The following is a 21,212-nucleotide window of genomic DNA, read 5'->3' on the forward strand; positions in this document are numbered from 1 at the left end:
TTACTTTCTTTTTACTTCCCAAGAGTGTTTTTTGTGTGCAACTGAGCTACTGTGACCAAACAATTTCCCTCTGGATCATTAAAGTCTATTTAAGTCTAAGTCTAAGTCACATGTTTATTGACACCACAGAATTCCTTCAATAGAGGAACATGATAAAGAAGATGGAGGCATGTTTTTAATGTTGGTGTCCCATTTGATTCCAGTTTTGTTTGTTTTTTCAAACACTTTTTGACTGGTTGCCTTCTCTACCTCAGTGTTTCTGTCAATGCTGGAAACAGATCAAGTGTTTCCGTGGTTATCAGGACCTAATATTTTCCTGTTGAACAGATCATCAAAGATATACCTGTGGAAACAGCAAACGTGTCCTTTGTGATATAGTCTGTCAGTTGAGTTGTGTCTACTGTCTGTGGCAGAAAGATAACTGTTGCATGATGGATCACGCGTCTCCACAGACACCCAAAGAGAAGACTGACACCTTTGACAACAAAATAAAGCTTTCAAAAGTAAAAAAGCCCAAATATCAGAACAAACTGTGCCAGTATTACACATATATAAATTAGCCTTTTTACAGTAAAGTGATTATTGTTGCTGATGTTTACAGTTTATGACTAAGAGTGCAGCTGGACAAGGTGGAACTAGTGAATAACTTAATTTAGCTGTGCTTGTAGTTTGGTTTAGTTCTGAATAATTTTGTCATCATTCATTCATTTCGCTGTAATTTCATTTAATTCTTAATCCTAAATAATTGTATTTTTTTGTATACAGGTATATTTGTATGGTCTGCTGAGAGCCTGCATAAACTGCTGCTGCAACATTTTAATTTGCCAGTTTGGGATTAATAAAGCATCTCTCATTGATTCCTAAATAAAGGGCTTTTATTTTGTAGTTTTCACTCACTTTAACTTGCATAACAGATATATTTTTTTTTTTTCTGTTTTCACAATAATGAAGTGGGAATAGGGAATGGGGTAATAATTTAAATAAATCTTCTCTAGTTTCTTAAATATTCTTTAATATTTTGATTTCTCCATTGTTATAGATTCATATGGTCTTTCGAGAGATGGTGAATTGCTGCTGCAACACTGACATTTCACAGTTTCAGACAAATAAAGTATCTATTAATGATTCCTGAATAAAGTATTGTTTTTATTACTATTACTTTGCTTTTGTGACTCACTTTAACTTGTGTAACAGATGTTTTTTCCCCCCTAGTTTTCACAATAATGAAGTGGGAAGAGGGAATGGGGTAATAATTTAAATAAATCTAAAATAAATAAATAAATAAATGCAAAAATGCATCTAATATTTGCATGTCCAGCTTTGTAAATAACTCTTTTCTCTAGTTTCTTAAATATTCTTTAGCTGGTAAATTGCTGATGCAACATTGACATTTCACAGTTTAGGGTTAATAAAGAATTTATCCCTGAATAAAGTTATTATGATTATTATTATTTTGAAATTTTGACTCTTTTTTTTTCCTGTTTTCGCAATAATGAAGTCGGAAGAGGGAGTGGGGGAATTATTTAAAGAAATCTAGTTGGAAAAAAATGCAAAAATCGCATGCAATATTTGCATTTCCAGCTTTGCAGCTGACAGCTATTATTGGATGCATGCAGTCTCAGGTTGTCTGTGGGTGATATGTTTATTTTTTATTTTTAATGGTGTTATACAGTACTTCTAGGTAATGAAACAGAGAGACGGTCCCTTAGTGTGGCAGGCTGAGTAGTTGATGCTGGATCGCCGAGCGGCAGCAGCAGCTCGGTCAGTCCGTCGCTGCAGTCCGACAGAGCGGCTGGGTTTATTACCAACATCCTCTCCGCGGAGCTTCGCCCCGATATGTGGCTCTGAACCGACGGCTCTGAACGCGTATCTCCCCCCCGGCAAGCGGGTCACGACGGCTTCAGCAAACCATTCGTGGACATGAGGACACCTGCCGCGGCGACTTCTTCGAAAAAAAAGCGGACCGGGAACCCTGGCTGGCATCGATTTTCACCGAGCAAATGAGAAAAGGTGGTGATGCAGCAACAGCAGCAGCAGCGGCGTCCACACAAGAGACGAGCCTCTGTCAGTTGATAACCAGCTAGCTAGCTAGCGTTAGCACGTTAGCCGAAATAGCTAGCACCCCAGCGGGGCTGTGGGGTGGCGAAGCTCAGTCGTTAGCAGATATGTCAGGGAGTCCGGGCGGGTATGTGTGGGTCTTTTTTTCATTTCCTACCCACGTTTATTCCTGTTTTTTTTTTGCATTTTTTATTTTTTATCCGCCCCCCCCCCCCTCCCTCCCTCCGTCAAGCTAGCGAGAAGTTAGCTCGCTAACGGTGTTAGCTAGCATCGGCTAATCAGCTCACACAGACTGGCACTGTCAGAGAATGAACTTGGTATTCTGTGCGGAGACGCCGTAGACATGGTAGCTCCACGCAAGTCTGGTGGAAATCTACGGGATTAAAAACATAAAATAGGCTCAGGGGAACGTTTCTGTATAACGGGACGGTTTGGGGCTTTGGTAGGACCCCTTATGTTTTAAGGGGGTTTAAAAGGGGGATGTTTTATTTCCATCCATCCTTCTGCACTTGGAGCAGTTTTCTTTTCTCCCCTCACGTATATGCAGGAGCATGTACAAACCACATGGGTATTTAATTAAAATTCAGATGTAAAACAGCAACGGAGGGCATGCATGCAGTGCATCTTTAACCATTTTTTTTTTGCCTCACAGTGTTTTATTCCATTTGATGAATTGCACGCCGCCTGATCTTCCTCCTCATCTCAGGCGTTTATTTCTTCTTCTTCTTCTTCTTTACGACACACGCCTGATATACAGCGAGATATACAGACCACTGCAGCGCAATAAAAATCAAAATAGAAAGCTGGGGTTCATTCTGCTGTATGTCAGTATGCACAAAAAAAAGGGGCAGCCTCTTAATACCTAAAAGCCTCTGGGAAAATATGTTTTTCCCCCTCTCGGCCAAAGGATTAACTATTATACGTGTGAGATCCTTCCATGGCAGGGTGTTAAATTCGGCTGCAGAGAATGGTTTATTACTCTGAATAGTTGTGGGAACGCTTGATGTATATACGTGCTATTTTCTTGAGTTGTCACGGTGCGTTTGATTGTAATTCAGAGGCTCGGTAGAAGCCTGTCGGGGAGTGCTTGGTGAGGTGATACTTGTGGTTGCAAGGGACACGCTGCCAAGGTTGATACGTGACGACTAAAGCGACGACAATAAAGGGTTTTAGCTCTTCTGTCCTGAGAGTGCCATCTGTGTGAAGGATAAAGTGGTGGTTAAAACGGTGGCTTTAAGTCGGAGCTAACTCTCTTTGACTTTCTTTTTTTCCCAGACTCATCATGACCGTTTTCCTGCCGTCCAGTCGCTCCTTCTCCGAGGGAACTTGGCCCTTTTTGGTTTCCGGACTTACCGACGCAGGGATGAGATAATAAAGCCGACCAGCCGGTGCATGCTGCTGCTGCTACTACGACGACACCCGTGGCACCCGTAAAAACCCGCCCCGCACCCAGCCCCAGCCCCAGCCCCAGGTTTTAACTCGCTCGCACAGTCGAAAACCATGACGACGCCGGCTCTGCTGCCGCTGTCGGGACGCAGGATACCCACTCTGTCGCCGGGCGCCTCCTCCTTCCCGCACCACAGGGCGACGTTGAGGCTGTCGGAGAAGTTCATCCTCCTCCTTATCCTCAGTGCCTTCATCACCTTATGCTTCGGGGCCTTCTTTTTCCTCCCGGACAATTCCAAGCACAAGCGCTTTGACCTGGGCTTGGAGGACGTGCTCATCCCTCATATTGACACTCCCAAAGAGGGGAAGCACGCCTCGGGACAGGTGGTCATACACGGACAGGGAGGACACGACGAGCACAGACACAGGTAAGGACGAAGAGGAGTGTAATTGGTGCACGACACAAAAATTAGAGAGGTTGACATGTTCTTTACCCGCGCTACGTCGCATGCAGGTATTTCCTGCAGGGCAAAAAGACAGGTGTAAGGACACGTATAGCTTTCTCAGCTGTCTGTTGTCACACTCAGGGGCGTGGCACAGTTTGTAGAGTGATGCACTCACTTTTGTATGCTTAAATACTCGTCAGCACAGGTGGTCCATCCTTCCTCCCTTCCTCTCGCAGCTCTGAACGCTCTCACCCTTTCCGTCTCCCCTGAGTGTCATTGTTTAAGTTCTTAGCTGGAGAATTTTTTATCACCTTGGCCCCCGGTTTTGTCGTACCGTCCCGCAGGCAGACTCTGTAGAACTTGATGACCTAGAACACACAGGCTGTTTGAAAAGCTTTACTAACTGCTTAACCGGGCTTGGAAATTACTGCCTGGCATGGGCTAAATACTGGTAGATCTTTTTTTTTTTTTTGCCGCAGCCAAATCAAATTTACATTTCTCGTTCGGTTCGTCCAGCCTCCGTGGCCGGTAGCCAGCCATCGTTTTCAGGCTCCTTCTCCCCCCCTTTGCTAAATCTTGTTAATATCTGGCCTCTGGTTGCACATACCCGGCTCTCAAATGATATTCACAGGTTAATTTGTCCAATAGGAATTAAATTTATTTCAACAAAATACTGTAAACCAGTACTTGAGGATATTTTGTGATGCAGAAGACATGTGGCTTCAATGTTTGGCATCTTCTAACAGGACGCTGTGTTGTTATTTTCCACACATTTTCTCGCATTAGCTTTTGATTGAACATAAATGGATAATATGTGCACTTACGTGTGCGTTATGTTGTCGCTACAAGAGACTAATGACGAACCCAAATGCCAAAGAGTAGGTGAAAAGAGTCGTGTCGTAGGAAAGGTCATCTTCATGCTGGTAACAGAGGCCATTAGTTTTTTTTCGAGCGCTTGGCAAGGTGTTAAGCATTTTCAGTTTCACAGTGGGGACCGTCCTCGTCCCCCTGTGGTGAGTTTTTCAGATTTCCATTAGACATTTAGACTTTTAGGGGTCACGGCTGGTTGAAATTACTAAAATCGCCGCCGTCCAGTGACGGGGAAGACGGCGTTGGGGTTGAGTGTTGGAAACAAACAAGGTTTTTTTTTTTTTTGTTGTAAGATGTTAAAAGTAGGGAGGCTTGAAGATGTGCTTGTGTTTTTTCCAGAGGTGGCAGGGACTCGGGCATAGTAAAACATGACGAGGTTGTATTTCTGGGCACTTTTTTGTGTTGCAGGCAGGTGTTTGTGTTAAGGCTTTGTGTTTAAATCATCTTGCAGAACAACAACTTTGCAATCCGTTTCACACGTTTTTAATTTCATTAGCGACCGGTATCGCTACCGACTTCCTGAACTGATTAAATTCCGATTCATATCTAGAGACGTTTTGGTTTTGAAACAGTTTTACTTAGGGCTGGGCGATACGCCTGAAAAACATATCACGATATAAGTGTTTCATATCAGTCGATATCGATAATTATTGATTCGTTTTTTTCATCTATTCTACCCAGACTTCTCAACTGTGCTAAACTGCATCCGTTGTTTCTTTATATCGCTTTTATCGAACTGCTGCCGATGTTGCGCTAGACTTTTTCCGTTGTCTGTCACTTTGACTGACAGGGTCATAAAAATCCCGTCATAACCCATTTTTACCCGTCATTTTATTTTTATTTTTAAAAAATGATAACAATGACATATTCAACAGCATTTCATTTTCATTCATTTTTAATTAATATTCAGTAGCGGTGGGAAAAAAAGATTCGGCTCATATAACCGGCAAACTAAGACACTCAGACACTCACTCACTTTAAGCACAATACGCAGAGAAACGAAACTTAACCGACTCATAACCGCTGCTCGTGGATCCGCTTAACCGAGTCAACAGCCACTCACTCGGCCGGCAGAGAAACGAAACTTAACCGACTACTAATCAAGAGACAAGAGACATTTAATATGCTCACTCGCCACCAAGTTAGCAGACAACATCAGTCTGACTCTTGTCTGACTTAAAATAACCAAAATATTGCCAAACTCTCGACCTATCTCGGCCGTGATAGGTCGAGAGGCTAAAGCCCTTCCTCTGCCTACATCCCCCAGAATGACTTGCAGTTCTGGCTCGGGGGTTTTTTTCTTCCTATTTTTTTTCTAACGGAGTTCGAGTGAAATTATCGAACATTCTGTCGAACGTATTTTCTGTTGATATCGATCGCGTGTCTATCGCGATATATATCGTTATCGTTTTATCACCCAGCCCTAGTTTTACTGCGTCGGCTCCAGAGATTTGTGGTATTTTCACAATATTTTCCCTCTAGTTTCATGTCTTTTGCACGGCTCTCCTCTTCCGTTATACTTTTATTTAAAGCCGGTCGTATTTCAGGCCTGACGCTGCTCTCAGATTTTGTGGTTTCTGTCATGTTTTGACTCACGTGAGGATTAATCTTGCCAAAAAATTTGACATTTCTAATGAGAAGATGCAAGAAATAGCATGCAATTAAAAAAAAAAATCAATCAGAAAGCCTTAAATTGCATATTTCTCACTTACTTCCTTGAACCTAATGTCTGTATTAGTAATATTATAGTTACGTTTATTCGGGGGCGCGTTTGTAGACGTTTGTAGAAGAAAGAAAACATCTCTGCGCATTTTTTGAAATTAAGAAATAGGGGCCAGAGTGAATTGTTAAAATGTGATTAATAAGAGCAGCCAGTGTGAGGACAACAAAAGGTTTTGAGGAGGAGGAATAATCCTAACCTCTTGAAATTAGTTTTATGCAAATTCAAAGTCTGACAAAGGCACGCTGTGTGTTTAACCTGATGTGTTATGGTTTTCTTTTTTTTAATCTCATGGAAATGTGTTCAGCTTGCTTTTTTTTTTTTTTTCATTCCCTTTTTTGCTGTGGCTGCCTCAGCTGTTCTTGCAGTCATCATCGTGCGCTCCAGAGGACCAGGGGTTCAAACAGCCCCTGGAAAATGAGGCGTGCTAACATTTAAAGACACCCTCAGGAACTCTGACAGACTCATAATAGTTTCACCTTTTCTTTATTTGGCTGCGGGAAAAAAAAAACCCCCACAGAACCCGTTCGCCGTTCACGAGTTCAACCTGTTAATAGTCTTATAAAAGCTTTGGAGAGAGCAAAGGTTATTAATCCGTGTGCCGTGGGGTAATCCAGGTGTTGCAGTGAATTTTGGAGATATCCTCAGTAATTCCAAATACCTGGAACTGAGGGTAAAGGTGCGTCTAGATGTTTTTCCGGCTGTACTTTTATGTGTGGGTTTTAATCAGTTTGTATTTGTAGTAAAAGTTCACTAGATTTACATCCCTTCTGTGGTATTTACCAAACATAAGCTGGCAAACGGGTTTAACTGGACCTTCCTGCAACTCTTTGACATTCAGGAGACAGAGTTTAGATGAAAGGGTCAAAACTAGGTGACATTTTAAATAATATAAAACTTTCAAGACTCAAATGTTGCTTCCACTGTTAAAATATTTAGTCACTGAATATCACATGAGCCCTACTTTAACATAATTAACAGATTAAACAGAGTTTAGAGGCGTCCATTTCTGAGATTATTACAATAGCGGTGAAATGTTTTTTTGTTTTTTTTTAGCTCTAATGCTTTCACTGATTAGGAAATATGTTAAACGCCTTAACCGGTTCATTAGGTGCAATTCAGGACTAAAGATAAGGTTATGGTTTCCATGGCAGCCAGTCAAAGTTACAGAAATTCCACCTGTTGCTCAGTATACACCAGTTAGCCACAGCATTAAGTGAATACCGTGCAATGTTATGTCCTCCTGAGAAATCTGGGTCCTGGCTAGAGTTGTCACGATACCAAAATGAGTAACCACGATACTATACCAGACAAAGTATCACGGTTCTGGGTATTATCGCGATATGCGGCCTTTATTATTATTATTATGAACTGCAATGCATTTGTACAAGTTATAAATACTTGTTAATTACTTATAATGTTGAGCAGAATTAGTGGTGCCACTGACGATGACGCCGCGGCAGACTCGCCGTTCGGGCCCGGTGCTTCTGCCGTGGTGAGTGTGTCGTCTCGTGTTTGTGACTGTAAGCCGTGCGCGCGTCTGGGCGAGACAGAACTTTAGCTCGTTGTTTGTTTTGAAGCGAATTTCTATCGAAGCGGAGCTGCTTTCATGGAGTTCGTTTTTGCCGGCAGAAACACAAGAACAGCCAATCGGCTAACAGACGGGCGGACCCAGCGTGCGGAAACAGCCTATCATATCCCCGGACGTCACCAGTAACAGGCAAACAGCCAATCATTCAGCAGCTGTGTAGATCGGTTGCAGTAGTCACCATGTGGATTTGTTTACAAGGGAGTAGCATGCAGTGAGAAGACAGGTGGAGAGTATAGGCGGCCGCTATGTAGCGAAAACTGGCACCGGTGCTATTGTAATCCACGGTAGTACCGTAGTGTAGAATTTCTAATATAGTAGGAACCGTTACGATTTGGCACCGCAAGGTACCGTGGGTATCGCGCAACTCTAGTCCTGGCATTTATGTGGAAGTTACTTTGACAAGTACCGCCACCTGAATATTGTTGCAGACTAAAACCAAACCCCATTGCAGCGGCATGGGGGTGATTCGTGCATCCTGGTGCCATATATTCACCTGGCCAAGAAAACTTGCTTTGTAATCTGGTTTTAATGCTCCCATCCCCTTCGTAGGGGCTTTCAGCAGTGGACGGGGTCAACATGGACGCCCTGTCTGGTCTGCAGCTACACAGCCTCAATACAAGACAAACTGTGCATTCTGACACCTTTCTGTCAGAACCAGCTTGAACTTTTTCAGCCACAGTAGCTCGTCTGTTGCTCTGGACCACGAGGGCCGGCCTTCACTCCCAGTGTGAGCATCAAAGAGCCTTGACCGCCCATGACCCTGTCTGCGGTTCGTCGCTCCTCTTCTTTCCTTTGACCACTTTTGATAGGTACTGACCGGTAGCGGCACTTTGTTCCTGCTTCTAACATCAAATCCTACGGCAAAATGTTCCTGTTTCATTCCACCCACTAACAGGAGCCATGACAACGAGATAATCAGTTAGGTCATAATGTTATGGCTGACTGGTGTGGTTGCAGAACAGAGGTTTTTGTGGCCGTCTGTGTTATTATATTGGTGCAGCATTCAAGGAAACTGTGCATTTCCTCTGTGTATAATGAATGTGTAAAGAGGGGCTTACTCCATAGCATCATATTATTATTATTATTATTATTATTATTGTTATTATTATTATTATTATATGAATAGATCCCACAGTTGAGGTATATGTGTATTGAAATGCAACACCTTTAGATGGCTCTCTGGAGTGAAACAAATTGCAGGCTCTTTATTACATACTGCGAAGCCGTTAATGGTCCTGCCTCGGTTTTGTTTTGGTCTGACTCAAAAAAGAGAAGAAATAAATAAAAAAAAGGAAACAGGAATCTGCAAGTGAGCGTGCTCTGACAAAGGCAGTGACATTTTAGCAGCGGGGTAGTTATGAGCAGCTGCTTTAGACATGTAGAAGTCAGTGTAGGAGGCTGCTTTTTTTTTTTTTTTTTACCAAACGTAGACGTTATTCATGATGTTTATTAATGTATTTCAAGAGAGGTAGTTTGAAATTATTACAGGCTCTAGTCTAGGAGGTAACGAGTCGCTGAAATAACTGGATGTTAAGAAACGTAAAGCTAGTTTTATGCTTTTTATATCAGCTCTACGCCGCAGCTTGCAATCGCACACACAGGTGTGATCGGTCCGAGACTCGTCCATGCGTCCATCTCTTTCAGTGGCCATAAAATAACAGAAAATTCTCCTTCCTTCTGCTGCCTACACACCGTCCACTCAGACGTCTTCTCTGTTTTCTGAATTGTCGTGAATTCAGTGAAAGGAGCTGTTGTATGTTAAATTAAACGGCACTGCTTGCATTCACACAGAGAAACAAACAGTTGTAAATGTTTTCAACGATCCAGACTCTGGAGAAACAGTTTTTTACTTGACAATATTTTTATGCACCGATCAGGCATAACATTATGACCACCTTCCTAATATTGTGTAGGTCTCCCTTGTGCCTCCAAAACAGCTGTGACTCATCAGAGAATGGACATGGGCCTTCTGAGGGTGTCCTGTGGCGTCTGGGAACAGAATGTTGTTTGTGGGGGGGCCTTTGAGGGGAGGGGCCTCTGTGGATCATCCCACAGATACTTGATCAGTTTGGGATCTAGTGAATTTGGAGGCCAGGTCAACACCTTGTGCTGTTCTTTATGTTTTTTTTTTGTTGTTCCTAAAGTGTTTTTGTAGCTGCATCCTGCTGGGGATGTCTGCTGCCATCAAGGAGTGTCATTGCTATGGGGTGGGGGTGCCTGGTCTGGTCTAGGTGGGTGCTACATGTCTAAGTAACATCCACACCAATGAATGTCAGGTCTAAAACTTTCCCAGCAGAACATTGTATTGTCACAAGATGGTCAATGTTATTTACTTCTCCTGTCAGTGGTCATAATGTTATGCCTGATCATGTAGCTGCCAAAATTAATGTTGTTAGTTGCAGTCTGACTAAATGCAATAATTAAAAGTTGACCAATAAGCATTTTCATCTTAAGACAAAATGATAAAGGGCTGTCAAACTTAACACCGGCGTGCGTGAAGTGTGACCAAAGAGAACAAGGAGGTTCAGCCAGCAGTTCTTTCCCAGCAGAACATTGAATTGTCACAAGATGGTCAATGTTATTTACTTCACCTGTCAGTGGTCATAACATTGTGGCTGATCGGTTTGTATAGTGTTATTGACATCTTTCAAATTGATTTCTGAGCAAATTGTAGCTCGAAACCAACTAGTTGTAGATGTTTTCCAGGTGCTGAGAGGTTGTTATGACAAGGAAACCGTGTGCATCGCTGCATTGATTACTTTACATGATTTGTGATTCTGTCTTTCCCTGAGACTATTGATTAAACTGATTTATTGGTTAGAAGACAGAAGCATAATTAGGATTTGTAGCTAGTCATTTATTTTTTTAAGCAGAAATGTCAAAGATAATCTATATCCAGTTTCTCCTGTAGAGTATTTACAGCTGTCTCCGTTTTAAATACTTGCAAAGTGGATATGTTTTAAATTTAAACGTCTCGTTGAGCAACTATTTGCAGATGTTGCCTCATTCTTGGAGAAATAGCCAAAACGATCTATAATAATACTATAATAACGAGCTGCTGCCCTACATTTGCTATAGAGTGACGGAAAACGTTTTTGATCTATTTAATCCGTGTCAGCCATATGAGGGCAGGTATTTTTTCCTATTTAGATTTACAGCAGCCATGTAAATATATCTGAGCTGTGTCATTCTGTCCAGGTTTAGAAATTACAACATGAACATTCATGCTGGGCACTTGCCAAAGCGCCCGGTAGGCTCGCCAGGCTCGCCATCTGCCACCAAAATTAACAGATTAACATTATTTGGCTGCGCGCTCGTCCTTCTTAGCGAATGTACAATGGTCAGTGAGTGCCTTGTAATTATTAGGAAAACACATTAACGTGTGTGTTTTGTTGGGGAAAACTCCCACGTAGGCTTTTTCACCAGCACAAACAAGTGCGCAGCTTGATGCCGGTGGAGATTTTGGATTCTGTCTGGATCACAATCTTCACAAATGGTGGATTGTTTTGAATTCCTGGAATCAATACTTTAATATCCTGTTTCTGTGAATGATTATTTGGCTCCACGGTCCAGTAAATATCAGGTCGTTTATCAGCCGCCCTTTCAGCAGCATTTGGGAATGAATCGCTTATGAAAGATGTCATAGTTGAATCTTGGCGCCCTCCTTTTTTGTCACAAAATCTTGTTTTGAAAACTCATGAGCTACAGAAGGGAGTTAATGGGGAAGACAGCTCTGTGTTATCATTTCCTAGCTTCTTAACCGCCCAGCTAATAGTAGCTCTTTCTGGTTCTGCTTAAAATAAATACAGACTACTGCCAGGTGCAAAACATGTACTCTTGCTGACCGTTGGTTGTAGTTTCTGTAGCTTGAAGTGCAATGTTTTGGTCTAAACATTAGTGGCGGCCTGTGTTGCCAGTAGTTCATCTTTATTTGTTCGGTTTGTCCGTACCTTCTAGACTTAAAACCGTGAAGACCATCTCCACCTTTCTTCTTTTAAAGTGGAAAAATTGCACAGCTACATCATCTGCTACTCTAACATCCATACCTATTACTGTCGAGATTAGGGGTTAAATGTCCCGTCTCCGTCTTCGCGTCCCCTTTGCCCGTTTTATTTGCGACGACAGACTTCGCCGAGCGAGTCACGCAATATCAAAACAAACCCGAAGGTAGAGGGAAATGTTCAAGCGCAGCCTTTTCACACTGCATCCCTCTCATAATGGCGTTTAGTGCTGTGACCGCGAGTAACCTGGTTTTTACCTCTTATTTTGTTGCCAGTTATTGTTAGTGTTTGCCGGGCCTTTGCTGCGGAGCTCTGATACGGTCATAAATCACCATCACAGCTCCGCAGATGGCATGTAAAACTTCGCCAGCATCAAAGTGCTCTTATTTATCATATTTAGTGAGATCTTGGATATCTTTCCCGTGTCTTCACGCTTCATTCGCCCGTCAGCTGCAGAGCGAGTCGAGGTGGGTTTGTGTCTGGTTTGTGTGTTTGCGCGTACGCTGTCATGCTAGCTTGACCTGGAGAGAATACAAAGGTGCTGCAGTCAGAGCAGAGGGCCCGTGAAAACCACCCACACTGTTTGGTAGATTGAACAGGGATTTAGTTATTTAATACTGGCCTCCGTTGTCGACAGAAAGGGAGCTATTCAGTCATCCATCACCACCTCTGAATGGTTTTAAAGTTGACATCTAAAGCCGGGCTGTGGAGCCGAGGGCATCAGACTTGGGGTTTGATTTTTGTGAACCTTAAATAGAACTGTGCCCTCAAAAGCCACCAGTTGTTCCCCAGAAGATTTTAGACTTCATATTCGTGTCTTTGACCTGATGTGTTCAGATTTAAGTACACAGGAAATGCTGCTGTGCCAGATTCTCACAACTGTAAAACCCATCTTCAAATTCAAATCAGCTGTACTGGCCAAATATGTACATACACATAGAAGGTTAGCTTTCTCAAGGCAGCTCAGTCATGGGCATAGGGGGATTTGAACCAGTGACCTGCTTCTTTAACTTTAGTGTCACTCCTGTAAATTCATTTTCTCTGAAGGGCGTGTCAGGGAGTTGAACCCTGGACCTCTCTCACCTAAAATGGGAACAGACCGAAGAGACAATGGTGATCCATACTCATGATTTGTAGTTTACTGTAGTCCACTAGACAAAACATGAATATATAGGAATCCCTCCGAGAGCAGTGCAATATAAAGTAGGTTGTCCTTTTTTTGCACTCTAGGTATGTCCTGGGGCAGATAGAGGCATTTCGAAAAAATGATCGGATCGGCTTCAGGCAAGCCCGATGTTTTGTAGTAATTTATTTTAGGTCTACCATAAACCAGAACCAGAACCACGTCCTTGTACCGCCAACGAGTCTTCTTCCGCCTTCATTCTTCTGAAAAAAAAAAAAAAAACGAAGAAGAAGAAGACGAGGAGGAAGATCCTCGATATTAAAAGGTCTTGATCAGGACGTCTCTAGTATACACTCTTCAGATGGCTTCTGGTTGCTTGCCCAAGTAGTTGGCGGAGTACTCTCGATGTCCACCCGAACGGAGGAGTTGGCGAGGACTAGATGTTTTCTCGTGATTTAATGTGTTTTTCCAAAGTAGTTCTCACCGCAGTAGTTCCTGATTTGCGGCCACTGTGTTGAGGTTCAGTGTGAACAGATCTTGGCGCATAGACGTACTTATTACCGTGCAACTTTTGAAGTATTCGGCTGGCTTCAGAATAGATACCGGTGCAGACTTACACATCATAATATAAAATCCCATCTTTCAGATCTGTGTCCATCGTAATTTCACAAGGAGCCGTCCTAATTAATTAGCCCGTTGTCAGGAGATTTCATCGATAGTACAGTCGGTATTAGAGTGAGCAGCCCGCAGAAAGGCGAATGGACTTCCACCAAGCATGATCTTCTCATTAACACTGCTGCTGTTTTTTTTTTTTTTTTTTAAATCACATCTGCTCTCTTGTGCATCTCATTTCCTGCCTCTCTGTCTCTTCTTTTACTTCCCTCTTTATCATGTGATTGTAATGTTCTCTCTGTAGAACACAGCTGCAGACTGCACATTGTGTCACATCTATGTTTTTACATCTCAGGTTTTTGTACCATTTTGTGTCTTCATACCAGATAATATAATATTTTGCCGATAACTCACCTGTTGGCACGTTCAGGTTAAATATATCCTTCATGCATTTACCTCTTCACAGCACATGATTCAACACCTCTGCTTGGGATGGCGCTTTGCACCGAGTGTCAAAAGAAACGTATCAAGCGTTGCACGATGGTCGCTAAGTAGAATGATCTGATAAGGAGCATGTGTTTGCACGCCCCCCGAGGCATCAATCACAACAAAACTTTATTGACAAAGTGGTTCTGCCGACTCAAATTTGTAGTTTCCATCTTTTTTTTTAGTGGTGATCCATGTTTTCGACTCTGCTGCCCAGACTTTTCACGGCAACATGTGCGCAACAACTGGATTTGTCATAACCAGAGACGAACCATCAGATGAAGTGTTTACATGTTTCTGGTCTGAATAAAACTCCCTTTGATCACGTCAGTCTGTTCTGATTTAGGTGTTTTTATTCTGATTGTGCTGTTATTGTGAAAACTAGTAAATAGCAGACCGCTAAATTGTGATTTCAATTGGGATATGTTATGAAATTGCCAGAGCGTAAGCTGTTCGATGGCTTAGTTTACATTAAAATCTAAGCCACTGTGACTTAAGGGTTGACTGATGTAAGATTTCAAGAAGGTATCAATGATGTGTTGGGCCGTGGTGATGATTTAACATCATTAAATTTGTCAGTTTTAGCCAAAATTGAAAAATATAACGCATCTCAAACACATCGTAGACCTCACACAGGCCCGTGATTGAATGATGGCTCCTAACTTTATTGAAAGACAGAGTATTTTGTGGAGAAAATTCTTGTCCTGGCAAATCTTGGGAATAAAGAACTGTTGCAAGATGTTTCAGTAAGAAATATATACGGGCTGAAATAGTGTTGCCAAGTAGCTCACCTGTCATTTTAGTAAGCAAACAACCATCATTTGGAGGTCCTGTTTCTTTGCAAAGATTTAGAATTGGATCCTTTAACTCATAAAACATGTTTGTCATGCAGTTTTGCGGGAGGACCAAAAATGTTGGTTCACTTCCGTGTGTTTTATTGCCCTGAACATGTTTATACTGTATTATTCTGTATTGGAGCAGCAGGGTATTCACTTACCTGTGACCCATAAGGAGTGGATTTCTATTCTCTGAAACACACACCAGGTTAAAAAAAAATAAATAATAAAATCTTGTCAAATGTGAAACCCAATGCAGGCTAGTGTGCTTACTGGCAGCACTATCTCCAAATGATTCTTGTTATCTCTGTAAGAGGCATGCAGCTGCATTTCACTCACTTTGCTTGTGGCTCTTTTACCATCTTTTCCAAAACACACTTGCACAGTCGGTGCGTAATTGGCTTCTTTCTCCTCAATTTTTGGTGGCTCTCCAGGTGTTGATTGTAGACAAAACTAACAGTTATTTGAACGTTTTTTATTATTATTATTATTGTTCAAGGTTTTTCCTAAAGAATTAAATGATTCTGAGACTGATTGTAGAAGATTACTGGAAACTAACTGTGAATCATGATTATTGGTTGGGTGTACGCGTTTGTAATCTATAAATGAAAACTCCTCTCCCGTAGAGCTGCGTTGAGCAATGTGTATTATTTGGCAAGTCGAAAAGCGTTCATTACTTATAACTTTCCAGCATCTGTGATAATTTGTTCAAGGAAAATATAAGATACTAAAGCTTGAACTTTATTGTTTAAGGAGTTTTTATTCACCATGTTTGTTGAGGAAGTAACACTTTTCTAATAAGCCAAATTTTGAGTTTAGTTCACAACATCAACCCAGTTTTTGTCGAAGCTACATTTCATTTTGTGACATTTTCCAGACCTAATGATTCACTGGGTAATTGCTAATGAGAATAATAATCATTATTTGCTGCGTTAATCGTCATCATGTTGTGGTTGCAGTGCTTTTAACAACACACATTACATCTACCTGTGAGTGTAGGTCCAAATCCACTGCTGCATTATCCACCTTTCCTGCTAATGAAACCCAGCCTCCAGGCGACAACAATGCCTTGGAGAATATCACCTGCCTTGCCTGACAACGGCGGCAGCAAATTCTACCAGACAACACAAAAACTCCTGAGATTTGAGGTGAAGAAAGTTGGAAGAAAAATTCTCCTCTTGAAATTAGGAAGTTTGATCTCCGCAACAGGCGAAGCATCTGTGTCTGTAAGTCTACTTGGAGAAACTTGTTAAAACAGAGAATAACTGACACAGCCCATGCATTCAGATCTTTTCTAATATGAAAATTATTGGAAGGATTTTGATGAATTTGTAGATCGATTATCCAAGAAAAGTTCATCTTGTTGGATGCATGAACATAAAGAGTCTTGATTTCTTGGTGGGTTTTAGCCAACAGCAATCAAAGGCAATTGCATAGATTGGTGTAGGGGGTAGTATGGTATATGGCTGTCTCTATATTCTGATTTGAAAATGTAAAACGATGCTAATTCCATATTTAATTGTTGTAAAAGCATAATACTTGCATAAAAACCCAACAATACCAGTCATCAATACAGTTTGACATCTTCTTGTTATCTTTCAGTCCCACTGACACATCTTCTGGTGTCTGCGAGTACAGCTTTGACTGTGACTGACAAGATTTTGTACGTAGTACTTATCATTATTAAGTGAAGATAATGGTGGTCAGGGAAAACTGTAGTGGAGCAGAAACTTTGATTTTGGAAACAAAATATCGCCGACATGGAAATAATTAACGCCAAGTTTGATTGATTAAATAACTGTAGCTTGTCTTAATTAAGTCATTGCTTTTATAATAATGTTAATTGACAGTTTGTAGATTTTTTTTTTTTTTCCCCCTCCTAATCTATTAAATCCCCCTTGAACACTCGCTGTGCCGAGTACTCGTATCGGTGCAGCAGCAGATCAAAAAGACTTTCATGCATACCTGCAAGCAGACCTTCCATGAATAGAGATGAGATTATTTATTGAGGAACAGGGGTTTTGGTCCTTCAAAGATTGTCAAGATAAAAGTAAGAGCTTCAGTGCCGCAAGTAAAAAACTAAACTAAACTCAGTTTATTAACTTAGAGAACCGCCTGGTTATTGATTTTAGAAGCCTCTCCTGATTTTCCTGAGTTAATAACATGCTGATTGAAAGCTAGCCTCTACTTTCTTGACCACTGACATGTCTAGACTCGATGCAGTGATGGTATAATTGGAGATATAGTGCAATTTTCTTCACGCGGACTAAAATGCTGGCATTTCAATATGTATTAAATAACCAGTTTGTTCACCAACATGCAGCTGCAGAGGCAGTTATTTCAAAATCTTGTAATTTCGTCTTCTTGGGCTGTTTGGTGAAAGCTGGAGGGTTGTGATAACGTTCAGTGTGTTGATCAGAGTTATCAGAAATAGTAAAAATAGTTTTCATGATACAAATGAGTCCTTCTTAATGTCTGTGGGACTGAAAACGCAACGAATGCAATGTCAGCTCCTGGTTTTGGTAAATTTAACAGCGCGTGACAGAGATGTGGACGTTTTCTCTGTTGAATCCATCAAGATTTTTTGGAAGTAATTGCTGATTTTGAAGTGTGTAACAGGACGTACCGAGATGGAATGAATCCCTGTTCTGTGAAAAATTACCTTTCAAGAGGAGCCACCAGTAAAGTAGAGGAAGGAAACTGCTTGATATTTGTCAAAAGTGGCGACTTGAACGCTCTCGCGGAGAACAAGCGCTGATTGGAAACGACCCAGCTCTTCAGGTTGAATAGTTAAACATGCACGGTTGTGGTGTAGTCCAGTTTCAGCGCTCAGACGAGTGATTTGCATGGGCTTTTTGTTTTTATAATAATAATTTGAATGTATTTAAAGCATAAACAAACCAGCAAGTGTTATTCTTGTTGCTAGTTTTGTGTGTTAAGAGAGAAAGCGAAATTTCAGGAGGGCCTTTTGGGAGTGCGCCTTATTCTGTCTCCCATTTATCATCTCTCCAAAGTGCAGCAGTGGTGACAAGACCTCTTGAAAGCCAGAGAAAAGAAAAAGAGAGACACTTGTTTGAATTGGTTTGCATGAGTGCCGAGTCTTTAGTGACAGGAAGACCAAGAAGAGGCACGGGCCAACGAAAGAAAACGTAAATAAAAAACCTTGGGTGAGGGTGGGGGGAAAAAAGACGATGAAATGCTGAGGGAGAAGCTCTCGGTCTTCGGGCGGGGTTGATGCGACCGTGGTTAACTACAAAGCTTCTCACCAGATCAGTTCCATGCCAAACACTGGAGACTGCAGCCCTTCCCCACAATGGCTCGCTGTCAGTTTAGGCAACGGGATCAAAGTGAGATCGCTCAACGCCGAATTAAGAATTGGCCCTCAGGTTTATGAGGCTTCAATTTCAGCCCCTCATTTTCCATAACCAGCAGCAGGACCACACAGGCCTCCTCAGAGCCGAACCTCTCTGGTAATAAATGTGCCTTGATGTGCCAGAGTTGGATTTGTGGTTTGCCTGTGGGTGGGAATTGGTATTTATTTATTTATTTTTTCTGTCATGACATTTGAGGCATGTTTTTTTGTTGACAGCCTGGATGGTAAATGTCCAAAATGTCATAAGTGAGAATTCAAGATCTTAGTTTCTTGATTTTAACTTGATTTTGTGTCATTTTTTTTTTTTTTAGAAAGATCTGATTGGAGCAATGCTTTTTGTATGTTTGGCAGTTATTACCTCCGTTTTGTGAACAATAGCTGCTAAAATAGTTTTGTTTTGAAGATTCCCAAACCATCTGGCCAGTGTTGCGTTGTGACTATAGAGAGTACATGCATCTGTTTGTCTTAGCGAAAATGGATTTTCATAGTACAGAGAAGGCATATGATATAAACCTTAGAGTAGTGGAGGAAGAGGCTGCAGCTGCTCCGTAGCTGAGCTTAACGATAGTAACCTTTACTCCTCATTTTTCCCAACACCTTTGCTTTTTTCAGGTTGTCCTGGCTCTGTCCTATTAGCACCCACAGCTTGTAGCCTAATTATCAATTTTTAGCCAATCAATTTTCTTTTGTCCCCCGATCTGATCCAGGTCTTTTCATGTTGAGTATCAGCTGATCCAAGCCCTGATCCAATCTTAAATAAACAAAATTTCCTTCCCTGGAGATTCATAAAGGCTTTTTCTTTCTTGTATTCTGCTAGATCAGGTGCATCTTGTAACTGGATTCAGTCCAGTAAATATTTCTGTCAAAGTTAACCTTGGCTTCAGAAAACCTGTGTTCTCTACTCCAGAAATGTTCTGGTAAACCAACGTCATAAACTTCCTGGAATATTTTTCATCTTGACGCTGTCTCCCGGAAACATTTCTCTTCTTTTAAACCTTAAATGGTTTGTTGTTTCGTTGCAGCCTTTGCCTGAGTGGATTAAGTTTATAAATATAAATCATTCAATGATATTATTGAATGATCATCTCCTACCTCCATCTCGCCAAATGACTTTATTTTCCAAAGTTAAGTACTTCCACACACGTTTAGTCACTTGATTTTGCTTCTTCTTCTTCGATATTTGGTAGTTTTGATACTAGAAAAACAGAAGAAGAAGAATTTTTTTAGCTACAGGAACGTAGTTCTTGTAGACCTGAAACAAGTAACTACCAGAGAGAAGCCTTGTCTGAAGCCTACCTTCCCGATTGGGACGTCCCCTAAGCCCAATGATGGCAATAGAAGTAAATTACTCTTACTGTGCATTGCTTTTACAAGGCAAACTGAGTAAATTAGCCATATTTAAGGCTCTCTGTTGAACTTCTCAATCATCAAACTCCTTTTCACACTTAGTAAAACCTTCATCTAGCAGAGCGGAAACCAGCCAGGTGTAGCATCTATTCCTTTGATGTCCGTCCTGTGGGAGATGGACTCCGGCGTTTGGCGTGGAGGCATTAGTCAACCAGCCATTAAGTAGGTCAGAAGAGCTGAATGAGAGCTCAGGTGTTCAATCTCGGATGGATTATGCTGCGTATGCTTCAACATGTATGTGGAAAAATAATCCTAAATGAGAAGGAGATGAGCAACAATGTCTCCTGTGTTTGGAGGCACATTCACTGGATTTTAAAATGATATTTACCTTGAAAGAATTCAGGTGGATAAGCCGCCACAGCAGGAAAGTACCTGAACGGTAATTCTTTGCAGCATTTGTCGAGTGGGAGGAAGGATTTTTGGATAAATGATATGAGAAGAAGATGAAAATGGAACGGAGGAGGGTGGAGGAGGGACTAGGATATGTAGAGAACAGCTAGGAGCGAGGCCAGGGGAAATAGGAGAATATAAAAGAGAGGAAGATGTGTGTGAGAGAGATTGAAGCCAGTGGTGTAAGGTTGTTAGGGCGGACAGAGAGTTGAAAGAATAGAAGAATGAAAGAAAGGATGCTATTGCACTCCCGCGTTTAAGCTTGGGAGAGCCTGTACGTGCAGCTTTGCAGCCTTCATTTGAGCCAACTGGGTCATAGGAAAAACCAGGACGTGAAAGCTGGTTTATAGTTCACGTCGAAGGCATCCCCGGGAGCTGCAGTTCACTAAAAAGATGAAAATATTTGGACACCTCATCAGCCCCCAACATGAGCTCAACTCATTGTGATTAAGGGCTAGCAAGAGGCGAGAGCTCGTAGAGATTACTTGAAACTCGGGGTCAAACGCTCCGACGAAGAGCCGCTCGAGAAGCAAACGCTCATGTGTCAGATGGACCGTGGAAATGTAGAGGATTCTTGACCTGCCCACACACAGGCAGTAACCTTCATCCAAGCCCTTCGTCATGAGCTCGCCCTGAGTAGGATGTGTACAGTGGCAGCAGCGCTTCTGTTAGGCCAATTTATCCTGCTCAGATGTCTTTCCCTTCCAAGGACTTTATCTGTTCTGCATTAGTGTCGCAGACTCCTTTGTAATAAGATAGAGGGATGTTTGTGTCTGTTTGTTTTGGAACTGGTTTCATCAGAGGATAAGATAATGAAATTCTAACCCTTTTACTTTATGTTACGTGCACTCACTTCCCAAAACATTAGGTAAAACAGATGAATGCTAATATAACAGTCCTGCTCTAAAGCTTA

General features: G+C 41.7%; 1 protein-coding gene across 3 annotated transcripts in view; it reads left to right on the forward strand.

Moving 5' to 3' along the window:
- Positions 1-1,784: 1,784 nt before the first annotated feature.
- man1a2 (mannosidase, alpha, class 1A, member 2) overlaps positions 1,785-21,212 on the forward strand; it is a 147,177-nt gene continuing 127,749 nt past the window's right edge. Inside the window, exons 1-2 of one of the 3 annotated variants that reach the window (XM_084545211.1) lie at positions 1,785-2,185; positions 3,334-3,872. In XM_084545211.1, the coding sequence (XP_084401337.1) occupies positions 3,559-3,872 (314 nt within the window). In that variant the 5' untranslated portion in view covers positions 1,785-2,185; positions 3,334-3,558. The remainder of the gene's footprint in view (positions 2,186-3,333; positions 3,873-21,212) is intronic. The other 2 variants (XM_084545212.1, XM_084545210.1) reach the window with 2 other exon arrangements.

The sequence above is a fragment of the Chelon labrosus genome (genome assembly GCF_963514085.1).
Source record: "Chelon labrosus genome assembly, chromosome: 5".
Taxonomy (NCBI): Eukaryota; Metazoa; Chordata; class Actinopteri; order Mugiliformes; family Mugilidae; genus Chelon; species Chelon labrosus.